The sequence below is a fragment of the Rhynchophorus ferrugineus genome, unplaced genomic scaffold (genome assembly GCF_030347505.1).
Source record: "Rhynchophorus ferrugineus isolate W39M unplaced genomic scaffold, kcgeb_rfMv2 rfM1, whole genome shotgun sequence".
Lineage (NCBI taxonomy): Eukaryota > Metazoa > Arthropoda > Insecta > Coleoptera > Curculionidae > Rhynchophorus > Rhynchophorus ferrugineus.
The window spans coordinates 25,901,983-25,928,341 of NW_027472580.1; the positions used below are offsets into that span (position 1 = coordinate 25,901,983).

The 26,359-nt window shown below is 31.1% G+C and overlaps 1 protein-coding gene across 2 annotated transcripts in view; it reads right to left on the reverse strand.

Moving 5' to 3' along the window:
- The window catches only part of Lis-1 (LisH and WD40 domain-containing Lis-1), a 50,830-nt gene that overhangs the window by 4,035 nt on the left and 20,436 nt on the right, over positions 1 to 26,359 (reverse strand). For both annotated transcript variants that reach the window (XM_076419176.1, XM_076419177.1), the window contains exons 3-7: positions 9,936 to 10,213; positions 3,603 to 3,781; positions 3,324 to 3,539; positions 2,207 to 2,460; positions 257 to 453 (exon numbers count right to left, since the gene is read on the reverse strand). In XM_076419176.1, coding sequence (XP_076275291.1) covers positions 257 to 453; positions 2,207 to 2,460; positions 3,324 to 3,539; positions 3,603 to 3,781; positions 9,936 to 10,213 — 1,124 coding nt within the window. The remainder of the gene's footprint in view (positions 1 to 256; positions 454 to 2,206; positions 2,461 to 3,323; positions 3,540 to 3,602; positions 3,782 to 9,935; positions 10,214 to 26,359) is intronic.

Sequence of the window (26,359 nt, forward strand, 5' to 3'; positions counted from 1 at the left end):
TTATTAATGTTATACTATCTAACTGTAAGACTAACATAATAAATCCCAAATATATCTACTAATCTGGTATTATTTATAATAATATATTATCTACAATATTTTAGCAAGACTACCACACTGACAATGGTAATGGAAACACCAGCCAGCTCAAGCTCTTGCGTTATTTATTGTTGATAAATACTTACGGCTAACATCGATCTTTATAAAATTTACCACAGCAAATATTATGCCTATTTGAAGATATGTTTGTACATACCTACTGAAGTGCAAAAATGTTTGTGAGCATCCATTGTCTTCATACAGCGCTTGTTCCGCAAATCCCATACCCGTAATGTTTTATCGTCGCTAGCTGATATTAAGAATTTGCCACCTGGATGGAACACTACGCCTCTTACCCAGTTGTCATGAGCGGCGAGGACGAAAAGAGCTATGCCCGCGCCCACATCCCAAATTCTGAAATCCAGAAAAAACAACCGTAAATAAAATTCTAAAAATACTTACAACTTCCGCGGCACTATTAAATTCTAAATATAATAGTTATGCCAAAAGAAAAACTAAACGTATATTATTTATAACCTAGAGTGTCTTTAAATGATATGATTTCTTCGTTTTAGTGATAATTTCATTAAAAACATTCAAGTCATTTAAATATTAAATTCCACATTTGCTTAAGTAAAAAACCAAATGATTTCTAGCAATTAGTTACAATTAAATATTAATAATGATTAATCAATATTTATGCAGTAAGTATGCATATAGTAAACTATATTATTTATAACCTAGAGTGTCTTTAAATGATATATTTTTAAAATAGACATCTTCGATTTCTTCGTTTTAGTGATAATTTTATTAAAAACATTCAAGTTCAAGCCATTTAAATATTAAATTCCACATTTGTTTAAGTAAAAAACCTAATGATGATTTCTAGCAATTAGTTACAATGAGATATTAATAATCATTAATCAATATTTATGCAGTAAGTATGACCTTCATTTATTCAAAATAAATGTCAAGGATAAATTGGATAGATGCAAAATCAAATCATAAAAAAATAAAATGGATTTAATGTACTTAATTATATATATAGACAACATCATTTTGTAGAAATATTAAAAAAACAGCAAATAAAATTCCTAACTAAATTTAACTAAAAGTCAGGCTTCAGAAGAATGACTCCAATTATATTTGCAGTCATTTAATTCATTGTTTGACTATTTATATTTAGAAATAGTCATTTTAATATATGGTTGATATCATTTTTAAAAGAATGCTGCCCTATCCATGATAACTGGCTCACAAAACTGTTGCGAATTTTGTAATAATGACTACAGTTATATTTGTAATTAATTCTTAATTAATCATTAATATATTTTTGTAAAATACAACACTATCAATGATAACACGGTATATTATAACAGACTAATTACTTTTATATTAGTATCAAGAATTAATTTGTATTAGTGCCATTTATCAGCTATAATTTTAATAGTATGTAAAATTATATTTTCGACATTCAAAAGAAATCAATCACACATTTGCGCAAGTTGTCTTGATGTCCAATATATCTAAATTGTTGAATATAATATTAATCATTTAAAAGTGGTGATTTCATAGGTGAACAAAAGGCATCACAAGATGTCGTCACAAGATCCAAAACAACGAATTTTAAGCTTTATTTGACATAAATACAAAGTCTAAAGTATCTGTTGACAAGCGAGATGATGAATCAATAGTCGGAGAAAACTTTTATGTATGAAAGAAGATCCAAAAGGAAGAAACACTATTACCATACAAACTGGTAGAAATACCAGTCCTATTCAGATTAGTATAACAATTTATTTAAGTAAAAAACCATTGATATAAACCATCAAAAAGGAATATTGATAGTGACCAGCCCATACTCTACAATGGTGACATAAATATAAAGTAAGACTAAATGAAATCATCACTAACATTAATTGAACAATTTAAATGGTTGGAATATCACCGTGTTGCCAAAAATATATGTTTATAATGATTAAATAATGTGTATTACTTTTTAAATTTTCTCTATAAACATCTATACTTTTCAAATTCCAAAACAAAATTGCTATCAAAGTTTATCAAGCTATATGAACCCAACCAGCAGATGCACAGTGTATGATCTGAAGATTGAGTAAGGTTTGCAAAGATGTAAACTTGAAAAAAAAGGAGGATATTGACAGACCTGATAGTTTTGTCTCTGGAACCAGATGCAAGGAAGGGGCCTGTGTGGGCTCCTTTTTTGTTGTCTGCCCCAGCTGCTTCGTTAATGGCGCTCGCGGACGCATCTGGGGCCCAAGTGATGCATTCGACGACATGTTCATGGGCGCGCAACTCGCTTCTGCACTCCTTGGAGGACACCACCCAAATCCGAACCGTCTGATCATTAGAACAGCTGGCTAGGAGGGTGCCGTCCGGCGAGGCTCGAACCATTCGTACCTTCAAAAAAAAATGAGGCAATTATAATTTATCCACAAGTTTACAATGTTTCGTAAAGAAGGTATTAGAAGAATAATTAAAGTAATGGTAAAATATATCATGTTAATTATGAAATGTATTTATTAGAAGTCAGAAGTTATATGCCCGCTATTATGGTAAATGTAGATAGTAACAATGATTAAGGAAAAACTAATTAGATTAAGTTATCGTTCATTGCTAAGCAATTACAGATATTATAAAGTAACAACATGTATCTGTATTGTATAAAATTATTTTTATGACAAGGAAAAATGTTCAATAGGGGCAGCTATTTAAGTGGAATAAAATAAGCACATTTCAGAAAAAAAAAACTACAAGAAAAAGCCTAGGCCTAGCGGAATTAAATCAAATCATCCCGGTGGACAATTATTTCGACATACTGTTCAATTGTGTAACCACAATGATTTGATTTGCAACACACCAAATTGAAAAACCTTGTAGTAGTTAAGATATATTTTTTTCAATTATAATTTTTAATGAAATAAGTTAACACATTACTGACAGTAATATTAGAGACATAAAACATATAGGACAAATCTCTTTGTAAAAAATACAATAGCAGGAAAAAATACACACTTGTTATTTGTTTAAACACTAATGTTGGTGAGAAAGCTATGAAAATTTAACTAGAATTGCATTGTATGATAGAATTAAAAGCAACAAAAATCCATTACAAAATTTTCCCATTCGCAGTGTAATCAATTTAAAATTATTTCATGTGTTAATTTAAAATAAACGCTAATGATTGTATAAAAATATTTTATTACTATTATTTTAAATTACCATTACTAAGAAATAATTCTATTCGTAACCAGAAAACCTACCCACTCTCTGTGTCCTGTATATGTCCTGACACAATACCCAGTGGAGACCTCCCACATTTTGATGGTCTTATCTCGGCTGGACGACACGACAAAATCACCAGCCGGCATAAATGACACACTGGACACATTGTGGTCATGTCCCAGCATCGTGCGAATACACTCGAAACTCTGCTGAAAATCCCACAGCTTGATACTCATATCCGAGCTGCAGGAAACCTAGTAAAAACAAAGAGAATGTATTTTTTTCTGAGTTTAGACCACGATTGGTGTTGATATTACCAGTAGTTTTCCGGAGGCGTCAAATGCTATGTCTTGTATAGGGTCAGTGTGACCTTTGAGGGTTCGTTCATATTCACCAGTCTCGAAGTCCCATACTTTCATGGTGGCATCTTCACTGGCCGACACCATCAGACTGAATACGGGGTGGAATATGACGCGAGTAACGGGCGCCCGATGGCCTACAAATAGAAAAATGAACATTTAAATAAACTTTAGAAATTTAGTGATTGACTTTAGATTTTATGCATCACTCGAAATCCAATAATTTATCCTTTTAAGATCCACTCTTGCAATAAATTTGGCATCTAAATATTATATTGATCACATATATCAGATAGCATAGCATAAGAATTTTTTAAAGGCATGTATATGGATTTTAGCCAGGTCAACCTCTACAATATATTCACCCTTTTGAAAACGCGTATATCACTATTAAATTGTTATTTTAATCATAGCAAAATCTGCGAAAGCAATATTTAATATTCCGTCTATTTTATTATATTTAATATATCGCTTTTACAACAAATTTTAATGCAGTTTCTAATCCATTACAAAAATTAAAAATCACAAATCTTTCAACAGCTGAGAAAAAAGTAAACGACTGAAAATTTATAGATACTTTCTAGACATGCTTTCTAAGTAAACCACAACAATCCCGCCATTCTGGCCAGAAATGGGTGTTTTACTTTTTGAACACATCCCGTAAAGTGAATTATGATCATTTAAATACATTTTCTAAATTGTAAGCTAGTTTAGACTTTAGAGCCATAAAATCCTCAACTATCTAGGTTATCTGGTGTCATCATTCGCAATGAATTTCTACTGAACTTTTAAATTTAATAGTTTCAAAATAGATATTGAGTATGTTAACCTACTGGCAACACAATCATTTTTAGGCTGCGCTAAAAGTAATTTATTCAAATTTTGTTAGTTGTCTCGCCTTGAAAGACTGGACTTTACTGTTACACAGTCATTTCTGATACCATAATTTGACATTTATAATTCACAACATTTCACCAACTTTTTTTTCATATTTTCATAACCCCACTAAATAACTAATACCAGAAACAAAATATATTTTATATATATTTCTAAAAATTTTGTTTCTATGTATGCCATTTCTTTACGGAAGATACATGCTTGAAAGGAACAAATGAAAAAGAGTGTATTTTTGTTAAAACATTTAAATAAATGTGATTTCTATAAAAGCGAACACAAAAGTGGCATTTTAACATGTTATTCCTTTACAACCTTTGGTGAAAATATATTGATCTCACACACGCTCATATATTCATCCATACATATTCAATCAGCATAACAATCCATCTGGCCCAAATGGTAATGGAGCTGTTTGGTAATGTTGCTAATGCTCCATTTAGATTTTTTACTGATTAAGTACGAATATCAACCTGTTCATATTATCTTAACAGATAATACCTTTGCCTTATAAATCCTTATGTAATCAGATCATATAGTTTTACAATTGTTAGAAAAAAATAGAAAATACAAAACTTACATAGATTCCAGACATATCCAGATAAGTGTTAAACAACATTTATAGTTCAAAAAATCACTCAACTATCAAAAATTACACATATAATACAGCCAATGCACGACAATGTATAACACCAGCACGTAGCAATATTATCAAATCTGACTTAGTTTAGTTACAACGTTGTTGGATAGGATATGGAGCAACAAATCACATAGACCGATTCAGTTACACGTTCTGACGCATCAGACAGCATTCTGTCTCTTTTTACCTATGATGAAATGGGATGAAATAATAATTTGTACTAAGTTTAAAACGAATTCTATATATTAACAAACTGCAATTGGCACTATATTCGATGTCATCTATTGACGGGACATTGGTTGTTTTATTAGACGGGCGACATAACGTCGCATAATTTTCGATAAATGTAAGGTTTCTATACCAAATACCAAATACGTCAACTTGGTATCAATTAATTGACAAGAAAACTGCAATTTTGTAGCAAGAATACCACACTGACAATGACCATCGATACGTCAGCCAGCTCAAGCTCTTGCATAACATAAACATCGTTAACATTTTAATCTATATAAATATCGCAAATAAAGGTATTAACTAATTAGGTTTCCACATACATGTACATTAAATAATTCACTATTTTAAATGGAAAAGAAGAAACTAGCACAAACGTCCAAAAACAGTTAAAGCCTTATTGGGAACTTAAAAATAAAGTACAGAATACCAAAAAAGCATTATCGGTGCCTTTGGTAAAACCTTTCGTGGAATTTTAATGATTCATATATAGATTCGTGGTTATCATTGGTATAATTAAAATAATAGGTTAAAGTATCAATAATTGTATAACATACTTGATACTGATTACAAGATAACTAAATAAAAGGATTAGAATTACATTCTAAAATCGTTAATTTATGAATATTCAGAGTGGAAATCAAAATCTGTCTTAACTATCCATAACAATAAAGTATCACATGTGTACATTAAATACACAATTATGATTTGGACAGTTTGGCCAACATACATTCATAATGACTTCACAGAAGGTGACTCTTATAAACAATTAAACAATTTGTCATTGATTAGTTGCTTCGATAAAAATACTGGTGCCGCAAGATAGGATGACGCAAATTAAGCACCTCCATGCTATTATACGCAAATTACGCCTCACAGGTTTATATATTAAAAATGTTTAGTATAATATTAATTAAAGCTATTAAAGTATATCTGGATTATTTAATTTATTTGATGTCGATATTACAAGGCCTGTGAATGAACTTTGACTGCTTTATTAATTCATCTGTCATCTTTCTAGCGGCATTTGAACTCTACATCTGGAAAGGTATGTCTATAATAATAAGCATGCCATATGGCATGAACCTGGATAAATGATAATCGGAGGGAGAACTATCTGGAAAATACTGTGGAGAATGGGATTTTCACTTTAAGTCGTCATGTTCAACAATCATTTTAATTTTTAAGAACTACAAGACATATTAGACAGAAGAGGCAGAAGACAGACTAGACAGATAATTTAACTAGAAGACAGATTTTTGACGTGTGGTGCTACATTAGTTAGATTATATATGCAAATACCTCAAAATTAAGTAATGGTAGTAGAATAATAAGATTGAAATTCCCAATACTAATTGATTAGTATAAAAAATATCTGGTCGCGTAAAATAATTCTAATGATTTAGCAAAAAAAATTAATATTCTTGGCATCATTCTTATAAAATAACAGCGTACAATTCCAATTAGGTGCTGCCAATATCAATATGTCGCAATATCGGTCTATTATATTATCAACTTATATCCTAATGCTAATAGTTCAAATAAATATTCAATAACATTACTGATTATAAATCTTGAGAAAAAATTAGTTAACCTAAACAAACGCAAGGCTGAGTCACCACGTTCTTATGTCATACAGAATTTAAAATTATTTAAACTCGTTGGGAGTCGACAATCATTTATTTTCAAACCGGAAAAATAGAATGGGATTTTACGAATACGGTCAAAATGTTACTGGTCAAAAGTGTGTTAAACAAAACAAGGTTTATGTAGTTTTAGTCAGCTGATGCTGTTAGCATTAATCTATAAAATTATAAACGACTATTATTAATAGTAAGGCGGTTGGATGAGTGTATTTTTGTCAAATATATTACACTTAAATTAAAAATATCTAATCTTGATAACATATATATTTAATATTTATAATTAACTAATATTGGCAAAACTATGTTTTTATCTTTGAGAGTTATTTTGCATATCAAGATATAAGAGTGATTGTGTAGAATCTGCGCTATATGATAAATACATTAGAATGTTCTAACGGGGTTATCTCAAATTTTCCAGTTTTTCTTAATGCCAGAAAGGCATTAAGAATTTTTGTGCACTTCACAATACTGTGTCCAATCAAAAATAATAAGATTTTTGATATAAAATACAAACGGATTTTCTTTTCAAAATTTGTATATCTGTCAAAGTAATTCCTCCTAGATACAGGGAATAAATAAAATAATATGAACACCATGCAATTTAGTACACCTTGTTGCATGTTGGTAACTTTGCTTCCGTGTACTGCAAGTTATATTTCAGTGTATTATACTCATTGTTGTGCAACGGTTAAAACAAGCCATCAATGAAATACCTGACGGTGTGGAGTTGGTGTAATGATTATAAAACCTGGACACTCGATTACTGGAAGAATGTACTATGATCCGATGAATGATCGTTTACTTTGTTTCCTTCCTTTGTTTTAAAAGTAAATGGTGGCTCACCTTATTGACAAATATCACACTATAACAGGTCAATTGAAAAGTCCCCGGCCTACCATAGTAAAACATATTTTTTTTGCCAAAATTAGTTTCTTTTATTCAACATAATTCCCTTCAAGGGTGATACACTGATTATAGCAACCTTCCAACTTTTCGATACCATTTTTATAGTACGATTTGTCCTTTGTTTCAAAATAGGCCTCAGTTTTGGCGATCACCTCTTCATTTGACAAAAATTTTCTTCCCAGCGAGCATTCTTTTGAGATCTAAGGGCACGAAAAAGTCGCTGGGGGACAGATCTGGAGAATACGGTGGATGAGGAAGCAATTGGAATCCCAATTCATGGATTTTTGACATGGTGTCATTGTCTAGGTGGAGCAGCACTTTCTTTTTCTTCAAATGCGGCCGTTTTTCAACGATTTCGTCCCTCAAATGGTCCAATAACGCTATGTAATTGTCGCTGTTGATGGTCCTTCCATTTTCAACGTAGCCAATGAAAATTATTCCATGCGAATCCCAAAATACAGATGCCATAACCTTGCCAGCCGACTGTTGCGTTTTCCCACACTTTGGAGCGGGTTTATCATGCGCAGTCTACTCGGATGACAGTCGATTGGACTTCGGAGTGAAATGATAGAGCCATGTTTCATACATTGTCACATATCGGCGCAAAAACTAGGGTTTATTACGCTTGATCATCTTCAAACACTGCTCCGAATCATCAACTCGTCGTTGTTTTTGGTCAAAAGTGAGCTCGCGTAGCACCCACTTTGCACATAGCTTTCTAATACCCAAATATTCGTGAATTGTATGATGTACACGTTCAGTTGATATCTTTAAAGCGTCTGCTATTTAATTCAATTTCAATTTACGGTAATTCAAGATCATTTTGTGGATTTTTTAAATATTTTCGTCGGTAATAACCTCTTTTGGGCGTGTTGATAACTGTATTTTTCCCTTCAAAAAGCAATATTTTATCAACACGCAAAATTCCTTTTTATCAATTTTTTTTCACAATAACAAAAGTTGCTTCACTCACACAGCTGTCAAATTTATACACGCATCTCTTGAGGGTTAGGACTAAATAAAAAACATATGGATTTAATTCTAGTAGCGCCATTTATGTGTCAGGTCGGGGACTTTTCAATTTACCTGTTAATATACAACTGACATTAGACAATAGTGTCGACCAGTACCAACACAAATCGATTTTTATAGATTGATTCGGTTACATGTTCTGTATATTTTTAACTAGGGCAAAATGAGAAGAAAAAATCCGCTCAGAATTTTAAACGCATTCTACATTTTTACAAACTGCATTTGGTAGTATATTCGACGTTATCTATGTCGCACATAGGCTGTTTTATTGTAAGGACTACATATACTACACAATATAAACATTGTCTGTATATTGATGCAAATATTTCCTTAGTTTAGAAAAAGAACAAATATACATTATTGTTAGCGCTTCAGTGGGTCCGCTTCTTAATATCCGCTTCTTATTCTTGAAATAAATATATAAATATGACAGTAAAATAAAAGTATGCTTTGATCCTTACACAAATCAAAATAAATTCAACGTTTTTCTATATATATAACGTATATATATAGTTTTCTTATATTAGTACTGCACATCACTAATATTTATTCATATTTTTTTACCAATATATCGATATATTTGCAAGTCGATATTATTAGTAAAAATTTTAAAGATAATTATTAAACATTTAAAAAACCTTTTAATTATTTCTAATAAACCTTTAAATTAGTACTTAATTTTAAAGGCCCGTTTACTATACCTCTAATTTTTTAAAATATGTAGAGAATATCGATATATCGATGTATTTTTAGAAAAAGTATCGACAATTACACTTTAGGTAGCTAGATAGTAGAAAAAGTAGGGTTGGAGTGAAAAAATATCGATAGAAAAATAAGTGACGATATTTTTTGTTCCCCGATGTATCGATACTTTTAAAATATCAGTGTCCCGCCAAACACGTCTTAGCAGTATTAGTGTCCCTGGAGACAAAAACTACTCACCAGATAAACAAAATTTCTCAGGTGGTCTGGGTATCCATTCGGTGGGACACCTCTTGCCCCTGGTGGGCGCGCCTTCCATATACTCTTTCTCGGCATCGTTCAGTTTCGATTCCAGCTCCATGACTTTCTTCTGGAGCCTGATGACCGAGGTCCATTTCTTTTCTAAGAGACCGCCGAATTTACGCTCCACCTCGCCGGGCATGTCCGCCTCCTTCTTGAAGGCGTCCAGCGCTTCTGTGTACCCATTACTGCTCAGATAATCAGCGATGGCTTTATTGCTGAAAACAAAAAAGAAAAAAAGTTGATATTTTTGTCATGACCAATTTACTATCTACAATAATATTTTCACTTTCCATTCGAACCAGATCATGCGAGAGTGCTAATCATCGTAACTATCTCCAGTCATCTGTGACCCAACTGATGACAATAATTAAGTAGCGCGATGAAGTGTGGCCAAGAACAACTGAACGATGTAAACGAACTGTCGCCCACGAATGAGTTCAAAAAGAAAATTTATAGGGTGGACATTTTTTGTTTTGTTTTATTTTTATTTATTAGACGCTGAATCGATTTAATGTTATAATATCTGTCTGCCGTTTCGTAACTAAGAACGGTTGAGGTAATATAAGTGGGTACAATTGTTTGTTACCAATTCAAGGTACATTAGCTATTAAATACTGGAGTTATTTTAAAGCAATTAATTGCTAAGTATAATAGACACTGCTTGATGTGTCATACTTTGTAAAATACATGCGTATTCGTATTTAAGTTGGTTAATAATGTACTAAAATTAAAAAATTAAACATAAATACAAGTATTTGCTAAAACGGAACAATATTTTGAGAAATATTTTTGAATAATTTTCATAATAAAACATACAATTAAAGAATAGTTTAATATTCATCTGAAGTCTTTATTATTATATATTTTAGGCATATAATATTATTGCCTCGGCCAAAGGCCAATTGTCAAATATTAGGACTTTATTACACAATTTAAAGAAAATAAATATTATGCGAGACGACTAACTTCTTATGTACACGTTACTTCATTTTTACTCTTCTAATTGTTAACTTAATATTACTTTTTCAAACATTTCAAACCTTACATCTAAAAAAAACCAAGGATGTTAAATAACTTAAGGAAAAAGTATGATAAATCTTTTATATCCGAAGACTCGACAATATCCCAAAGATGTGGATTTTTAGTCATTTGATGAATTTTTGAAAGTAACTTGTTTTATATTTTAAAGCCCGTCCGTTAAAGTGTTTAAGTTTTTACCAACTAAAGGTTTGTCTGGACTGAACCTATACTTTAACGTGAGCTCTGAACCACTCTCCGCAGCGTTAAGCCTACAGTGGCGAAACTTGGATGGTTTCCTTATCCTTGTGTTTATTTTTATGGTTTTGTGTGTGGGACAATTACGAACATATATTTAGTCATTCCCTGGTAGGACTGTTATCGCCTTAACCACTGAGGTTACCAAGCTAGCTGTATCTTATTTGTTTTACTTGTTTGTTCGAAAATGTGACATTTTTTCGTATAACTAATTCAGTACAATTTTAACTACAAACAATATTAATGTATTATGGGAAGTTGTAATAACTTAATAACTTTTTTTAAAGCTTATTTCATTGCCTGCCTTTTAAATATATTTGAAGTTGATACTGTTTGATACATACTGTCGACCCCGAAACATCAGCATTAAGACTTCAGACTAGTGAGGGACCAATTTATAGACAATCATAATATAATTCGATAATAAGAACTAACGGATTTAACGCATAAATTCGATTATATATAGCATATATAGCCCATCTAAAGTAACAGTGAACTTACGACATCGGGCCGTCAAATGTATTACCTGTTGCAGTCTGTAAACTGGTTTTAAAATAAGACCGTATTTTTCTTTGTCATTTTATTCTAGTTCATAAGAGACAGAATGCTGTCTGATGCAATCCGAACATGTAATCAGCCTATAAATTTCGCTTGGTGGTCAGATGTCTGCAAAATTCTTCAAAACACTAATGATAATAATTAGAGGTTATAAACCGGCAAACGGTGTTTTGGTGCTTTATTTGTCTTGATAAATCGCTGCTTAATATTCATGATTACTATGTTTGAAAATGACAAAGTCAGAGTCAAAAACATAGTGCAATTCTAATTACCTGTTACTTTGAACAGGAACGAGATAATGGAGGCCCCTTCTTGCGAGTAAAATGAGAGATAATTATTGATGATATTAAAAATTAAGTTGCTGCCTATAAAATGCGGCTTAAAATATTTTAGCGTCTTGCGGGGGTACGGAATATTAAGCATGAGCACTGTGACTAAAATCTGTCAAAAACCGAATAAATATATAATGTTAGATTCACCAAAGAGAAACCGCCCACATACGAAGTGGGTGACGAATCAAAATCACCTTGATGTTGGCTCTATTCGAAATCAAATATATGAAGTGTATGAAAAAAGTGAGTAATTTTTTTCGATACTGTGTTCTCAATATAATCATAATTCAATAAATTATTTCAGTAGAAACTGTTAATCTGTGAAATATTTTCAGACAACTCAGGAATACGTAACTCTTTGGGGGTGAACTACTTCAAATTGTCACTCGATAAATATAAATTAAATATTTGTGTTTTATGTAACTTACTTTCAACAGAAACAAGCCCGAAAAAAAATACTGTTTGGATCTGTTGAAAGAAGTATTGTCTACAGTAACACCTTCGCTTTGTGAACTCTTTCAGACGCACGGAAGAAGAGACTGACGAATAGTAGAATTATGAATAAGTATTCGATAGATTAACAAGGCAACTTGAAATGGAAAGATTAAACTAAATAACTAAATATAAAAAGTTAAATATATTCTTCAATAAAAATAGGAGATATATATCCAGAGGGATACCTCCAGATAAAAAAAAACGCGGTTAGAGCTCTACTTAACATGTGTCGAAAATAGGTAAATGTAAATATAATAAAACAATCCTAACCTATAAACTATTGTGACTGTATACTTAAATGTAGTTTAAGTCCTTCGATAAAATTAGATGCTTCAGAAATACTAATAATGTTAAAATTAATGCAACGTCAAACATTTTGATGACGTGACTTCGCTATTATTTTGGGCTGACTACATATTACTGATAAGTGATATATTTTACTATAAATGATATATTTAATCGCAGAATGGGGAAAAAATGGATCCCATAAGACATTTGATCTTAACCATCCAGGTTACTGGGGTTTCTCCTTATTGAGCTATATAGTCATGCCAATGCTGTTTAACCTGTGCTATTTAACTATATTTTATAAATTAATAAAGTTCATGTTCTTTATAATCAGCGACTGCAAACAAATTGAAAGAATTGGGCAAATTCTTCGACACACTGATACAACTTCGACGCGATAAGAAAGTTGATTGTGCTCTTTCTCATGTTCCGAAACTAGAAAAGTTCTACTTCCACGGACTTTCATTTTCCCGTACCTTCCTGCGTAATAGTACTACGGACGGCGATTGTTCTTGGCCTAGCAAAGCAACCTAACATTAAAAATTCCAAGTATGTCGAGTTGATGCGATTCTGCATCGCTATCTCACGACCGAATACCCGGTAGGTTGAGAGAAGCAACAAAATATCAGCGCAATTCGTTACTTTCACAGTAACAAAAGCTGGACGGAGAGAGATAGAATGCGAAACGACAGAGACGCACGGATAGGACATCAAACGGTATTGAAAAGAACACGAGGCTAACCGAAAATTGTGTGACTGAGTAATCGCAAAGGTATTTCGGTGTTTTCTTGCGCCGGGTCCGATGGAACTACGACACCGGGAATAAAAAACACTCGCAACAACTCACCGAGCTGATACCACGTTCTTAAACACGAGAATGAGAACCGTTCTGTTTTTTAACTTAATTGTGGAAATGGGCGTGTAATAGAATTTACTGTCATTGGATGATATTAATTTTTCGTGGAGCACTTTATTTGTTAAAAATATAAACAAAAATGTTATAGCTATTGTATAATATAATTTACTATTATGTTGCATCGATATCGACCTAAAAAATTGGGCAAAAAAAAATAGATATTTTGTCGGCATCCCCACTGTATTCAACCATCCTCGCAAGGTATTTTCTGACTTAGCCCTTTCAAGGGATATAGTGTGCGTTACATTATACGGTGTAAAATATAATTAAATATTATGCTGGTATATTAAAAGTAAAACGTGCTGTCTTCGACAGATCAAGGCAAACTAGAAAAAAGATGACACATCTATCAAATAAATCATGAATGGATCCAACATCCAGCTTATTCACTAGACCTAACCCCTTCCCTTCTGGTTATCGTAGACGAATAGGAAATAATTGCCATATAGAGATATTTTGTAAGTCATTTTTGCTTCGATTTCACTTCCTAACGAACTTATAGACAATACAGTGTTAGCACCTAGAAAAAAACATTTTGACTTTTCCAAAAATTAAAATATCAACAATATTAATATAATTTCTCTAAATTATATACTGTTAGCGTTGGCCGAACTACATACATTTTCCACCCTTGGTGTCTATTACAAAAGGACGCGTTTGGGATGTCGAGGACACATTCCTCGGTACCACCTCATACAGTTCACATCTCTTTTCTAATAAGCATATCTCCCTTAGTAATTACGTGTTTATTGTATCACCCTTATTGTCTTAATATATTGTTCACATTTGCTTTATCGTAATTATTTAAAGAAGAGTTTTAATATACATGTTAAGCCCACTAGAGTATTTTCTTTCGATTTTAATTTCTAACAATATAAATAAATTACTTTAGATACGATAAACCAAAATTGTCAAAGCGTCTTAACCCTAACCAGTCATCTACTAATTTTTTAATATGTTCTGACAGTATAAATAGTATGTAGTTATATAAAACAAGTACTTCGTACTGCTAGTTTTTTAATAAATGATTTCGGCCATGACTAGGGGTATTGGCCATCGAAAAAATATCGATATTTTACAAAAAAATGTATGGATATTTTTAAGAAAAAAAAAACAAAAATAGCGAAATACTGACCTAAAAAATTATATTATTTCTAAATTTCTTAAAAAGTAGTAATATTTTAGATAAACCTATAAATTAATTAAATTATTAAATATTATTTAATTTATTCTGAAAAAATATCGGCTAAAAAATATCGATATATCAGTCAAAAAAATATCGACCAAAAATATCGATATTTTTTTCCAGAAAATATCGATATATCGATATTTTTTCTGCATACCTAGTCATGACATACTATATAGTGGTAAGGTCTAATGTTTGAAGAATGACATATCGTTTAGATTATTCAAGAGTCAGTTCATTCAGTACCTCGCTAAGAATAGAAGTGCTGTCAAATAGAATGGTATTAAATGAAATCAACTGACAATTGAAAGGAGAATCGTCTTGCGAAATATAGTACGGAATACATTTGTACCTTTTACAGGTTGGTATTGACGGATTTGATAATATGTTATCAAGCGTTAATATATTGCAAAGTAACTCTTTCATGTAATTTTTTTTATAAAATGATTCTTCTTACTGATATCAGATGCATCAAGTTAATACACGTTAATACACTCACGTTTTTTACCAATGAAGTATAAATATTAGTATAAAGGATATAAAATAAAAGAAGTCGAACTAGAATAAAATTATCCCGTCTTGGTTTGCTTTTGCTCAGTTAAAGTACTTCATACAACTATTTCATTATTCATACTGATTCAACTGATTTATATTTTTTTTACATCCAGTGGTCCAACAATTTGCACAGTGGAGATAACAAGCATTTCTTATAGTAATTATTATATATGTGAGCATCCGTTTCTTATCCCAAGAACTAGCCCTAGTACAACTCTGGTATTCCTAGAAAAGTGTGGCGTAGTAGTGGTCCATGCGACACAGTTACGGCTCCTCAGGTGGAGATACTGGATCGATATCTGGCTAGGCCTTATCCGCATTGGAACTAGTTCTACAATACCATTTCTTCGAGTACACCATAATTGTTCTAATGTTTTTATTATTTTTATTTATAAAATACCACCTGCCCATCATCTATTCTCATATATACATGAGATGTAAAAGATTATCCAACACATTGGATTATACTCATTATGAGTTCTTGAGGAATGATATCACGCTCGAACAGTAAGTAATTACGTAGTACATAGCAACGACTATAGCGACGTTTTGCAACCACGGAATGTGACTATAAATAGTTTTTCTGAATGTACACCACAGTTCGATTCCGTGGAGCCAAAGCATTGATTTGTACAACAATATTTTGTTATCTAAAGATAACTTCGATTTGCATCCGACGATACATTTGGTTTCATTTAAATCCTAGTTGCTTTCGTTTAGCAAGTATATACTTTTTTGAAGTTAGGACGTTGGTTTAAATGCACGACAAATATCCAGCATACTCCACTTTGAGGAGTTGTCCACTGGTGAGTATGCTCTCCCCGGCAAGGTATATACATTTTGTTTCAATGGCTTTAATACGCCAACTAAGAATTTAAGAGTTCCAATAAAATATTCACATTTATCAATTTTAATAAACTTAGCAAGAAATTATTTAGCTGCAAGAAAATCAACAAATACGGATAAAAAGTCTTTTTGCATCACTAATATTACATCTCGCTGCATAATATTTATTTCCTTTAATATAATTTTGCGATTTAGTACAATCTTAATTATAAATTAATTTATTACTGCTTTTCATTTGTGATTGGATCAACTCACAAGCAAGATAAGTGCGGAACAAATATATCTGTATGAATTCCCCAATTAAAGCAATTAAGTCAGTTAATAGTAAAACATATACACCTTATGCATGTTCGTTTGGTTCGCTTCAATATTCTGATCTTCTATGCCTTTTCCAGTAGTCGTACGGATTCCTCGTTGGTGTGATTTGGTACTTTTTTCATATTTTACGAATAAATCCTAGATAACTTCGTAGATCCGAAAACATAGTGATAAGCGTTAATCGAAGAATGTTGTTTTGATATCGTTTGGATTACTAGTCGGGATGATGATGATGATTTCCAAATAGGCTTCATTACTGCCTGATAAATATATTTTTAAGATCTCTGGTTGTTTTGTTGCAGTACAGTTGTTTAATTTTGAGTCTCTAAAGTGTTGAACAGTATATAAATAAAACTTTATTAATTCTACAAAATAAATTTCCTGTTATTATTGCAATTGAACAGCACTTCCCATTAAAGCTCCAGAGTAAACAAGGAACCGCTTTTAACGAATTCTAATTATAAATTTTAATAACGCTAAAATAGAAAACCCAATTCCACGGTCCAGAAGCCGAAACAGAAAATGAGACGAATTGAAAAGTGGACCAATGCCGATAACGCGCCGCAGAATCCGGACCAATCTAAAACTGCCCCCCTAGGTTCCGGATCGCCCACCAGACTGCCCCCGGAAAAATCAATATGACGCCGGATGGCGTCACGCGTCTGCCTATTCGCCACGTTATCCCCATCCGACCAATGCCAGGGGACTATCAGCGTCGAGACGTCGGGCGTCGGCCTAAACCACCCAGACAAGAAACTGTTTAAAAGCGTTTCGTCGAGCAAAACATGTTCGTTCGCTCATTCATTCAGTCATTCATGCACTATATTTACATTTCAATGATTCCTTGGAAATGTTTTTAAAAGACATTTTAGTGTCGGGGAAATCATGTAACAAATAATATATAATTTTATTTTTTAATAATAAGTTTTTACTGAACTGAACAATATTATAGACCACTACTGTTAAGTAATATTCGCAAATATTACTATTTTTGATTCTTTCTTTTCGATTTCGACCAACCAAAAATAATGTATTAGGCCTATAAATTAGTTTTTTTTTAATTTGAAGCTTTAATGCAAAAAATTGATACAAAGTATTTTATTCAAAGTATTGCCCATCGATAGCCGCTACTTTTCCTCATAGTTCATGCAATTTACGGAGTCCACATTAAGGAGAGAACGATGTATTTTTTAAGGCTATCCACGGATTGACACATTTTTTGGAATCTTCCTAGCAAGTGAAAGAGCTGCTCAGGCAGGTAATGAATTATATGCCGGAACAAGTAGTAATCAGAAGAATCATTTTAATGTTTCCAAGTAAGTTTTCACCGGTTTTTCAATATGTAGTCGGGAGTTGTCATGCTGAAAAATAAATGTTGTGTCTTTATTGGTAATCCAGTCGTTTTTCGTTCAGTGCTCGACTCAAACGCATCAGTTGTTGTCGATTAATGTCTTCAAATCCTTATCTTTTTTGGCTGTCCAGAATGCTATTTGTCTTGGGTGTCAAAATAACAACTCTTAAAACTAGCACTCACATGTTGAAATTAATAAAGCATAGTTGCCATAAGTTTCACACAGTGTTCGATGACCTTCAGTCACCTTTTTCTTCAAAATGCAGTAAAAACGTAAAACTTCCAGCAAATGCGATTTGGTTTGTACAAATTCAGATATTATCAATGTACTGGAAACAATTTTTGTTCGATGAAATAACACATACTGAAAAGTGAGGCTTCAACATGAAGTTGGTTACAAATGTACCCACTGCGATTATTACACAGTAACATCATCTGTTATAAATAATAAGATCATAAGTCTTTCTCGTTTGTTTCTTACATTTTTGTCCGAGCTCCTATTATTTTTCGTTACATTTGAAACACCCTGATATATCTGAGCTGATCTAAATTTGTCCGCATTTTTAGCACTCCATCGTTCAAATTTGCTTTGACCTTTTTAAAAGTGTATTAACTTGAAAGAACAGAAAAGCGATTTTATCATTCTGTCTTTTTTCATTCTCTAGAAATATCCACAGAAAAATGTTATAATAGGTTAACCGAGTATTTTTTATTGTTAGCCTTTGATATTTCTCCTTCTATCCTCTTTTTCATCATCTATATTTAAAGTATTCAAATATTTAGGGTCATTGCTTAATATATATTCAATGGCATTATATGATCAATCATTAACATATCAATTAACATCAATAATAAGTAAGCAATAATTAATAGATTTCCCTTAAATAATCCAAATTTATTATTTATTTGTTAATTATTAATTATGATATTAATTATAATTATTAATTATGATAGAACCTGATTTATAACCAAACCTGTTCCCACTTTCTGGTGCTTCAACAACAATAAAGAATCCTAAATACCTTCTAAAATGAATTTAAAAAAGAAATCAAAGTTAATATACTGTGATATTATAATAGAATATCAATGATCGCAAAGTTGTGATGGGCAATGCTGATAAACCGAAATGAAAATTTCTTTTATGCGAGCTGGCATTCGCTCAAAGTATTGATTCATTTTCGCTGCCAATAGAATGAATGAAATACACGAATGAAAAAAGGATCTGAAAAAAAACACTTAAAAAGAAGAATTGAAAAGAAGGAAGCTAGGAAATATGATATAAACACATCAAAGCAACTTTGGAGAAGATACCAAGATACTATATTATACTAATTGAATTTTCAAATAATGATAAATCAGGGTCTTAATATAGTAAGTATATTTGTGGAAAAATTTCATCAATGCATTAAAATTAATAACGAAAATGTAATCAAATTTATAAAAAAAAAAAACATTTCAACATCTAAAAATATATACGTTACCAATAGTGGCAAAAGTTTCAAACATATTTTATTACAAATAACGCAAATAAATGACATTTAGATGAGCTAACAATCGCAAAAAAATAAAAATTAAGACCCCGGGCAACATTACGTCATGTTTTTATTTACTTTTACGGACGTACTACTTCAGCGGTATACATGGAACGACCACTAATGAATTTAAATCACCCGTTACTCAGTCACATTTGAGTTTGAAGCACTCTCAATTAAAACGAACGGTACGCGACAGGTACTGCAAAGAAATCGACGAACGACAAATCGAAATTAAACCGATTTAGCATTGGGGAAAGCCCGCAAAGCAACAAACTCGAGAGAAATGTTGATGTTTTCATCGGTGAGTCAAATTAATTCTGCAAGGAATGAAATGTATATTGTAGACAGTTAGTCGATCCACTTTTCAGATGATATCAACGACATGGTATCCGTCGAATGTCACTGTTTGGGATTAAAATTATGTATGCATTGTATAATTTTAAAATGTATTTACTTTCTCTACGCATACAAAATTGTTTGAGAGTCAAAAAATAATCCTTAACGACAAAAGCGTACTAAATGTTTTTAATCATAATTTCAGATTTATAGAGTTTATGATAATGATGTTGAAATTACATCTGTAATTAGTTTTAAATGAATGTTACTTTATTCAATTATTATGTAATTGATTATTTTCGAGACTTTCGACAAGAGTTGTTCAAAATGAAAGTCAATACTTTTTTTAAACCCTTATAACATATCACTTTAATATGAACTCGAGCAAATATAAATTAATAAATGTTCTCGCCCCCTATACTATAGTTTGTAACTCAGAATTTAGGAAGTTCAAGCTTCTATAAGATGAAGTTTTTATTTATAAATTCAAGAGTTCAATATAAAAAATTGTGTATGTCATTCTTTTTTTTGTTATATCTTTAAGTCTACCTTTTACCAACTAGGGTTTATCTGGGCTGGACTTATTAAGGTAGGCTCCGAACATTCTCCAACGGTCCTCGGCATTAGACCTATCGACTGGCGAGTGACCAACTTGGAGATCACCCTAGAAGACATTCGGTCTTATAGCCTGGGTATTGTCGTGGATAATTTTCCTTGTCAGATTTAGCACTATGGCTTTTTTGGACAATCGCAAACATACATTTACAAACCTGCTGCAGCTGGAGTCGAACCCGCGACTATCACAACATCAAGAGGATCCCCTTCGGATCGTTATTCACTACTTTTTTACACATTTTTGGCAACCTTAAAATTAAAATTGAAAAATTGAAAAGTCAATTCATTTTCGTATATTCATAAGAATGGAATAAATCAAAACCATGTAACGTTGATTTGAAATATCGTATTGAACACAAAACACAACTTTTAACTACTTACTTGAGTAAATTATATAATGTTATTAGTGTAATAACAGCTAGCTTATGCTTTAATTAAATTTTTACGATATTGTTTATAGTTGGAATGCGGTCACAATGGCAAATATGGTTGGACAAATTAGTAGATCAAAATTTATTGAAAAAAAATGTAACAACGATTAAAATATGAAATATTCTCGATGATGAATGACACAATACCAACAAAATTACCAAGAAAGGGTAATTTTTAAAGCTCACATAGTAAGTTAAATTTGATTATATCAATGTATTAAGAAAGACAATGTGTAAGATATACATTTGATTTGTTAAAATGCAAATGGGAGTGCATGAATATACACAATTGAATGTACCGTCTTTTTATAACATAAAATGTTTACTTCTCGATAACATAAACGAAATATGGCCTATAAATAATCAAAACATCATATATAACTAAACTAAATCGAAATATTCATTTAATCATATACGTATGATCAATTAGACATCTTATTTGATTTCCTGTAGTCTACAAGATTACATATGTGACTCAACATGCTTAACACTACAAACGACAGTTGTTCTGAACAGGAATGTCTTTTATTTACTATACTGTTACTTGATCCACTTTTTAATTTCCTTCATAACATATAGTAATTGTTAGAGATTATAACAGGACACTTGATATATCTGCTTGCACTAATTTACAGTCATATATAATTTGTGTAGCGACCTTGAGGCATGTCGAATTTTACATGGTGGAATAACGGTCTACAAAATACCCAGAAATATAATCCCAGATGTTGAACACGGGCGGGGTGCCAGCAGCGCCAACTAGAACCCGATAACGAATAGCTGGCAACCCCGAGATGTTTATCTAGGATGTTATTGAAGGGTATTTCCATTCATTCTGTGGTCAACCATCGTTTGGTTTAGACGTGCCACCATCGATTGACCAAGCCTCGTCTCTAAGTAACACCGCTGCCATCCGTTTTTATCTATTTTGTATTTTCCACATTTTTATATTACTCCAATAAATAACTGTCATATAATGTAAACACCCCTGTTTCATTTCGTTTTGCCTCCATTCATCGAGCCACATCATTTGCCCTAAATTTGTATAATTCAAAAAAAATTAAAATGCATGAATTATATTATTAATAATAATAAACTCTAAATCTAAATAAAACCGATTTGGTTCTAAAAATATATCAGCATATGATATGTACTGTTGCCAAAAATTCTTTCAAACAAATGATGAATGAAAATAGAAAGACAAAAGGAAAGGTCAAAGGTCAAGATCAATGTTAACTAAAACTACCATTGCTACTCAATACTCAAAAAATCTCATAAAAGGTCAATATCAAATATTACTTTATACAGGATAATTAAATTCGATGGTGAGATATATGATAAAGAAAACCTGCGAATGATATATACAGACTTTTTATAGCTGGAATAAATTAATATGTTAATATATCTTTTATTGATTAAAATACTACCATTTATTTCTTATGTCCTACTATAATAATTCTACTAAAATTATACAGATAAAGAAAATTAACCAAATAATCTTGAACCAAAAACAATATTTAACGTTTTGGATTAAATGTAGGTTTTTACTATTAAATAATTTATAGCATTAAATGTTTAGTTAAAATCGTACAAAGAAGAATATAAGTTCATTCTCAGGAAATTACATAATATATTTTCAGCAAAATGCGCAAAGAACTGAAATGCATGAACGTTACAGATGATTATAGCAGACGTTACATGTTACAGATTGTCTTCTAATTCACATAAATACAAACTTCAAAATGAATAACAACACAATGCGAATCTAAATACCTCTAGAATTTTAAAAATATTAACTCAGCCAAAATTACTTAAACATATGATGAATTAAAATAGAAAAGTAAAAGGTAAAGGTCGTAGATCAATGACAACAAAGATCATGCTGATTTTATACTGGTGTTAAAATGTATACTTCCTGCTTCGTCCATATGGCACTCGTTTAAAATAATACGTGACAGGTACCAAACGATGAACGTTAAACAAGCACGGAACGACAAATGCTGATAATAAATAAAGGTTTTTCTTATTATTTATAAGCAGTCAGAACATTTTTATTACGACTACTGTTGTTATCTTTGGATTATAACCACTTCTAACATTGTGAACATTATTTGGGAAGCTTTGGAAATACATATTGAAGTATTCCGCACTCATTTTGCTTGTGTATTGATGAAAATACAACAGAACAGTGGCAATACATTAATTATATAAATAACGATTATACTTAGTATAGTTTATATTCAATTTTGAGTTATCAATATTTTGTATCCAAATGATGAAGTTTCAAATTATTTATTATAAGAAAAATTAATAATCTTAACAACCTTACATTATGCTATAATATATAGTTCTTCAGCCAATACACTTTATAGATGATGATCGATTATACTGCCAAATCCAGTTTGTAAAAATGTTAAATTATTTTTAAACTCTGAGTATGTAACCGAATCAGTTGTCTACAAAATTCAAATTTGTTCAAAACATTAATAACACTAATAAGATGTTATAAACCGGCAAACGTTATAAACCAAAATTCTAAGTTAATGCGACAATATTGCGATGTGCTGACGTAAATTTTAATTACGTGCATTGGCTATTTTAATGGATAATTTAGACGTTATATTATTAGAATGAAGCACATGTAAATTAGAAGATTAGAAGGACCGGTAGTTTCCTCATTATCCGGTTGTTCATTATCTTCTTTATTAAAGGGATACTCTACAATTATTAATTTTCTTAATAATGAATAAGTAAATATATAAATAAATAAATAATTACTTAAAAAATTAAATATCATATAAAGAAAATAAAATGTTCACAAAGTTCAACAAGCTTACAAAACTTATTTTAACTAACAATCCAAAACATCAGTATTTGTAATCTAATAGTAATTTTATATATTATGATATATAATTAAAGTAATATTTAATATTATCGGTGATCTTCGGCTTTTGTTTTGTCTTTTATTTTCATTCATCGCATATTTACATGAATTGATACGCTCATATACGGATTTGATATTTTTAAATCGCCAATCTTAAAATGCTTATATGTGTTATTCAGAGCATCCGATTTCTTCTCGTGTTTTCTCGACTACCTTTTTTAAAACATGTATTGTTTAATTACCTTGGAATGTGATTAGATGTCATAATGGAATGATCACGCGTACACATTTTATGGTTCAAGGGCTCATGCCTTCAAGTAAATCGGTCTCGAAAAAGTAGTTTCAATAAAAGCGCATTGAAGGTTTCGTTTTTAGATGCCGCGTCAGTAAAACAGCTATATCTCGGAAAATAATTTAAATTTAGAAAAATTCCGTTAAGGGATTATTCTTAATAGATTGAGCTTTCAAAATATGAAAAAACTCAAAAGTTTTCATATAATAAATAACTAATAATCCTATTGATGTTTAAAGAAAAGAAAGATTTGACACTGATTATCAGATCTCAAAATACACAGAAGATAGCGGGTTCGTCGTAAAATTTGCGATAAACTGAACATTTGAGGCCCAAACTGATAAATCGGGGAAGTTTATGAGTGACAGCTTATATTATTTTCATTAAATATATTTCAGGTTGAATGGAAAAAATACAAAATTATGTCGAGAAGTTAATAATTCGAGGATGAATTCTTTAGTATATTAATGCTTTATTTTTTACTTTATGTCACTTTTTGTAATTTCATCCCCGCCGCTAAAACTAAACATTAAACTTCCTACCTACAATTTAATTACGTTCAATATACCTAAATAAAATCCTTCCTTATCTGTATCGACAACAACATCAACAATATCTCCATATCCATGTGTTTCGCAGTATATATAATAAAATTACTTTTTAGCTTCCTCGGTATCACTAATTGTTCGAACTTAAAACAATGTGATTGTTATCAGTTTGGAACTACAACCACCACTATTACATAAACATCTCATAATCAGCGGAAAATCGCCTTGAACCAAAAACCGTACTTAAAGTTTTGAATCACATTTTATGGTTAGAAAGGAACCCTGAAAGAGATAAGTTCATTGTAGAATTACATAATATTTTAACAATACGCACCAAACTCGGAGCTCCAAAGAATTCCAATCATTGGCTTGAAATTCTACGAGATATGTTTTTTATCTCGTTAAATATCATATAAATGGAACATCGAACTTATTAAGTTCATTTGAAATAAATAAAAAAATAATCCTTTAAAAAGTGATGAATATATTTACGAACAGTAATAAACAATGCTCGTATGTCAAAATTATAGTTAATATAACTCACAAGGGTACGATAAATACAAAAATATAAAGACAAAACAGAAAGGTTAAAGATCAAGGTAAAATTGAATCTTATAGTAAACTAGTTTCATGATAATTAATAACGAAAGATATACCCAAAACAATAAGTACAAAATGTTATAATGTAATAACATTCAACAAAAATGACGAATACACTGATGCATGCTAGCTCTAATTTGTTGATCTATACGTATTATAATTAATTAGACTAGTTTTAGTTTATGTAACAATCGATAAAAAAGATTTTCACATATTAATTGAACATCGTTCTGCTAGGGAAGATACTCTTAATGCCAAACAGCCGTATAAATTAAGCTTAGCTGTAAACGCTATCATACAAATACCATAGAGGCCATATTGTCATACAATTATGCTAAAAGCTTTAGTTGTCCAACTTTTCTCGGAAAACATTTCAAAAATCCACAAAAATATCTTTTAGAAGTGTACGAAAATTTGAGCATGTGTAAATTGTTTTCGAAGTCAGAGTACAGGTTCAAAAAAAAAAAATTCTTACGTCGATATCTGATAATGGATGAATCACTGGTATACTATTATACAACAAAACGCTCCTCAGTGAATACTGCATAAATAGTTACTCAAAAGGGCATAGAAAAGTTAGAGGAGTACTGGAATGAATGAATGAAAACATTGTAAAATTGTTTTTTTTTTTAGTTAGAGACAACCTCAACGAGTTTAGATATTGTGTTATGTACTGATTCAACTTCATTTAATTTTTTGTGCATGGTAATTGTATCAGTCTATTTTTATTTGGTTATGTCTTTATTTAATTATGTTTATTATGTTTATTAATGGTATATTTAAAATTCTACTAAGTTTGTACAACTGTCTTTGATATTGACACATCCAGGATATATACAATGTATAGTGATGTGTTGAAATACCTTTATATATTTTTGTTTTTTTTTTTAATATTATGTACGTCTAAAAGATTCTATGTCAAAATAAAGCTATAATTTGTTAAATGGGGCGATTAAAAAGCAACTTGTTCGTACGGATAATTAGAAACGACATTATCGAG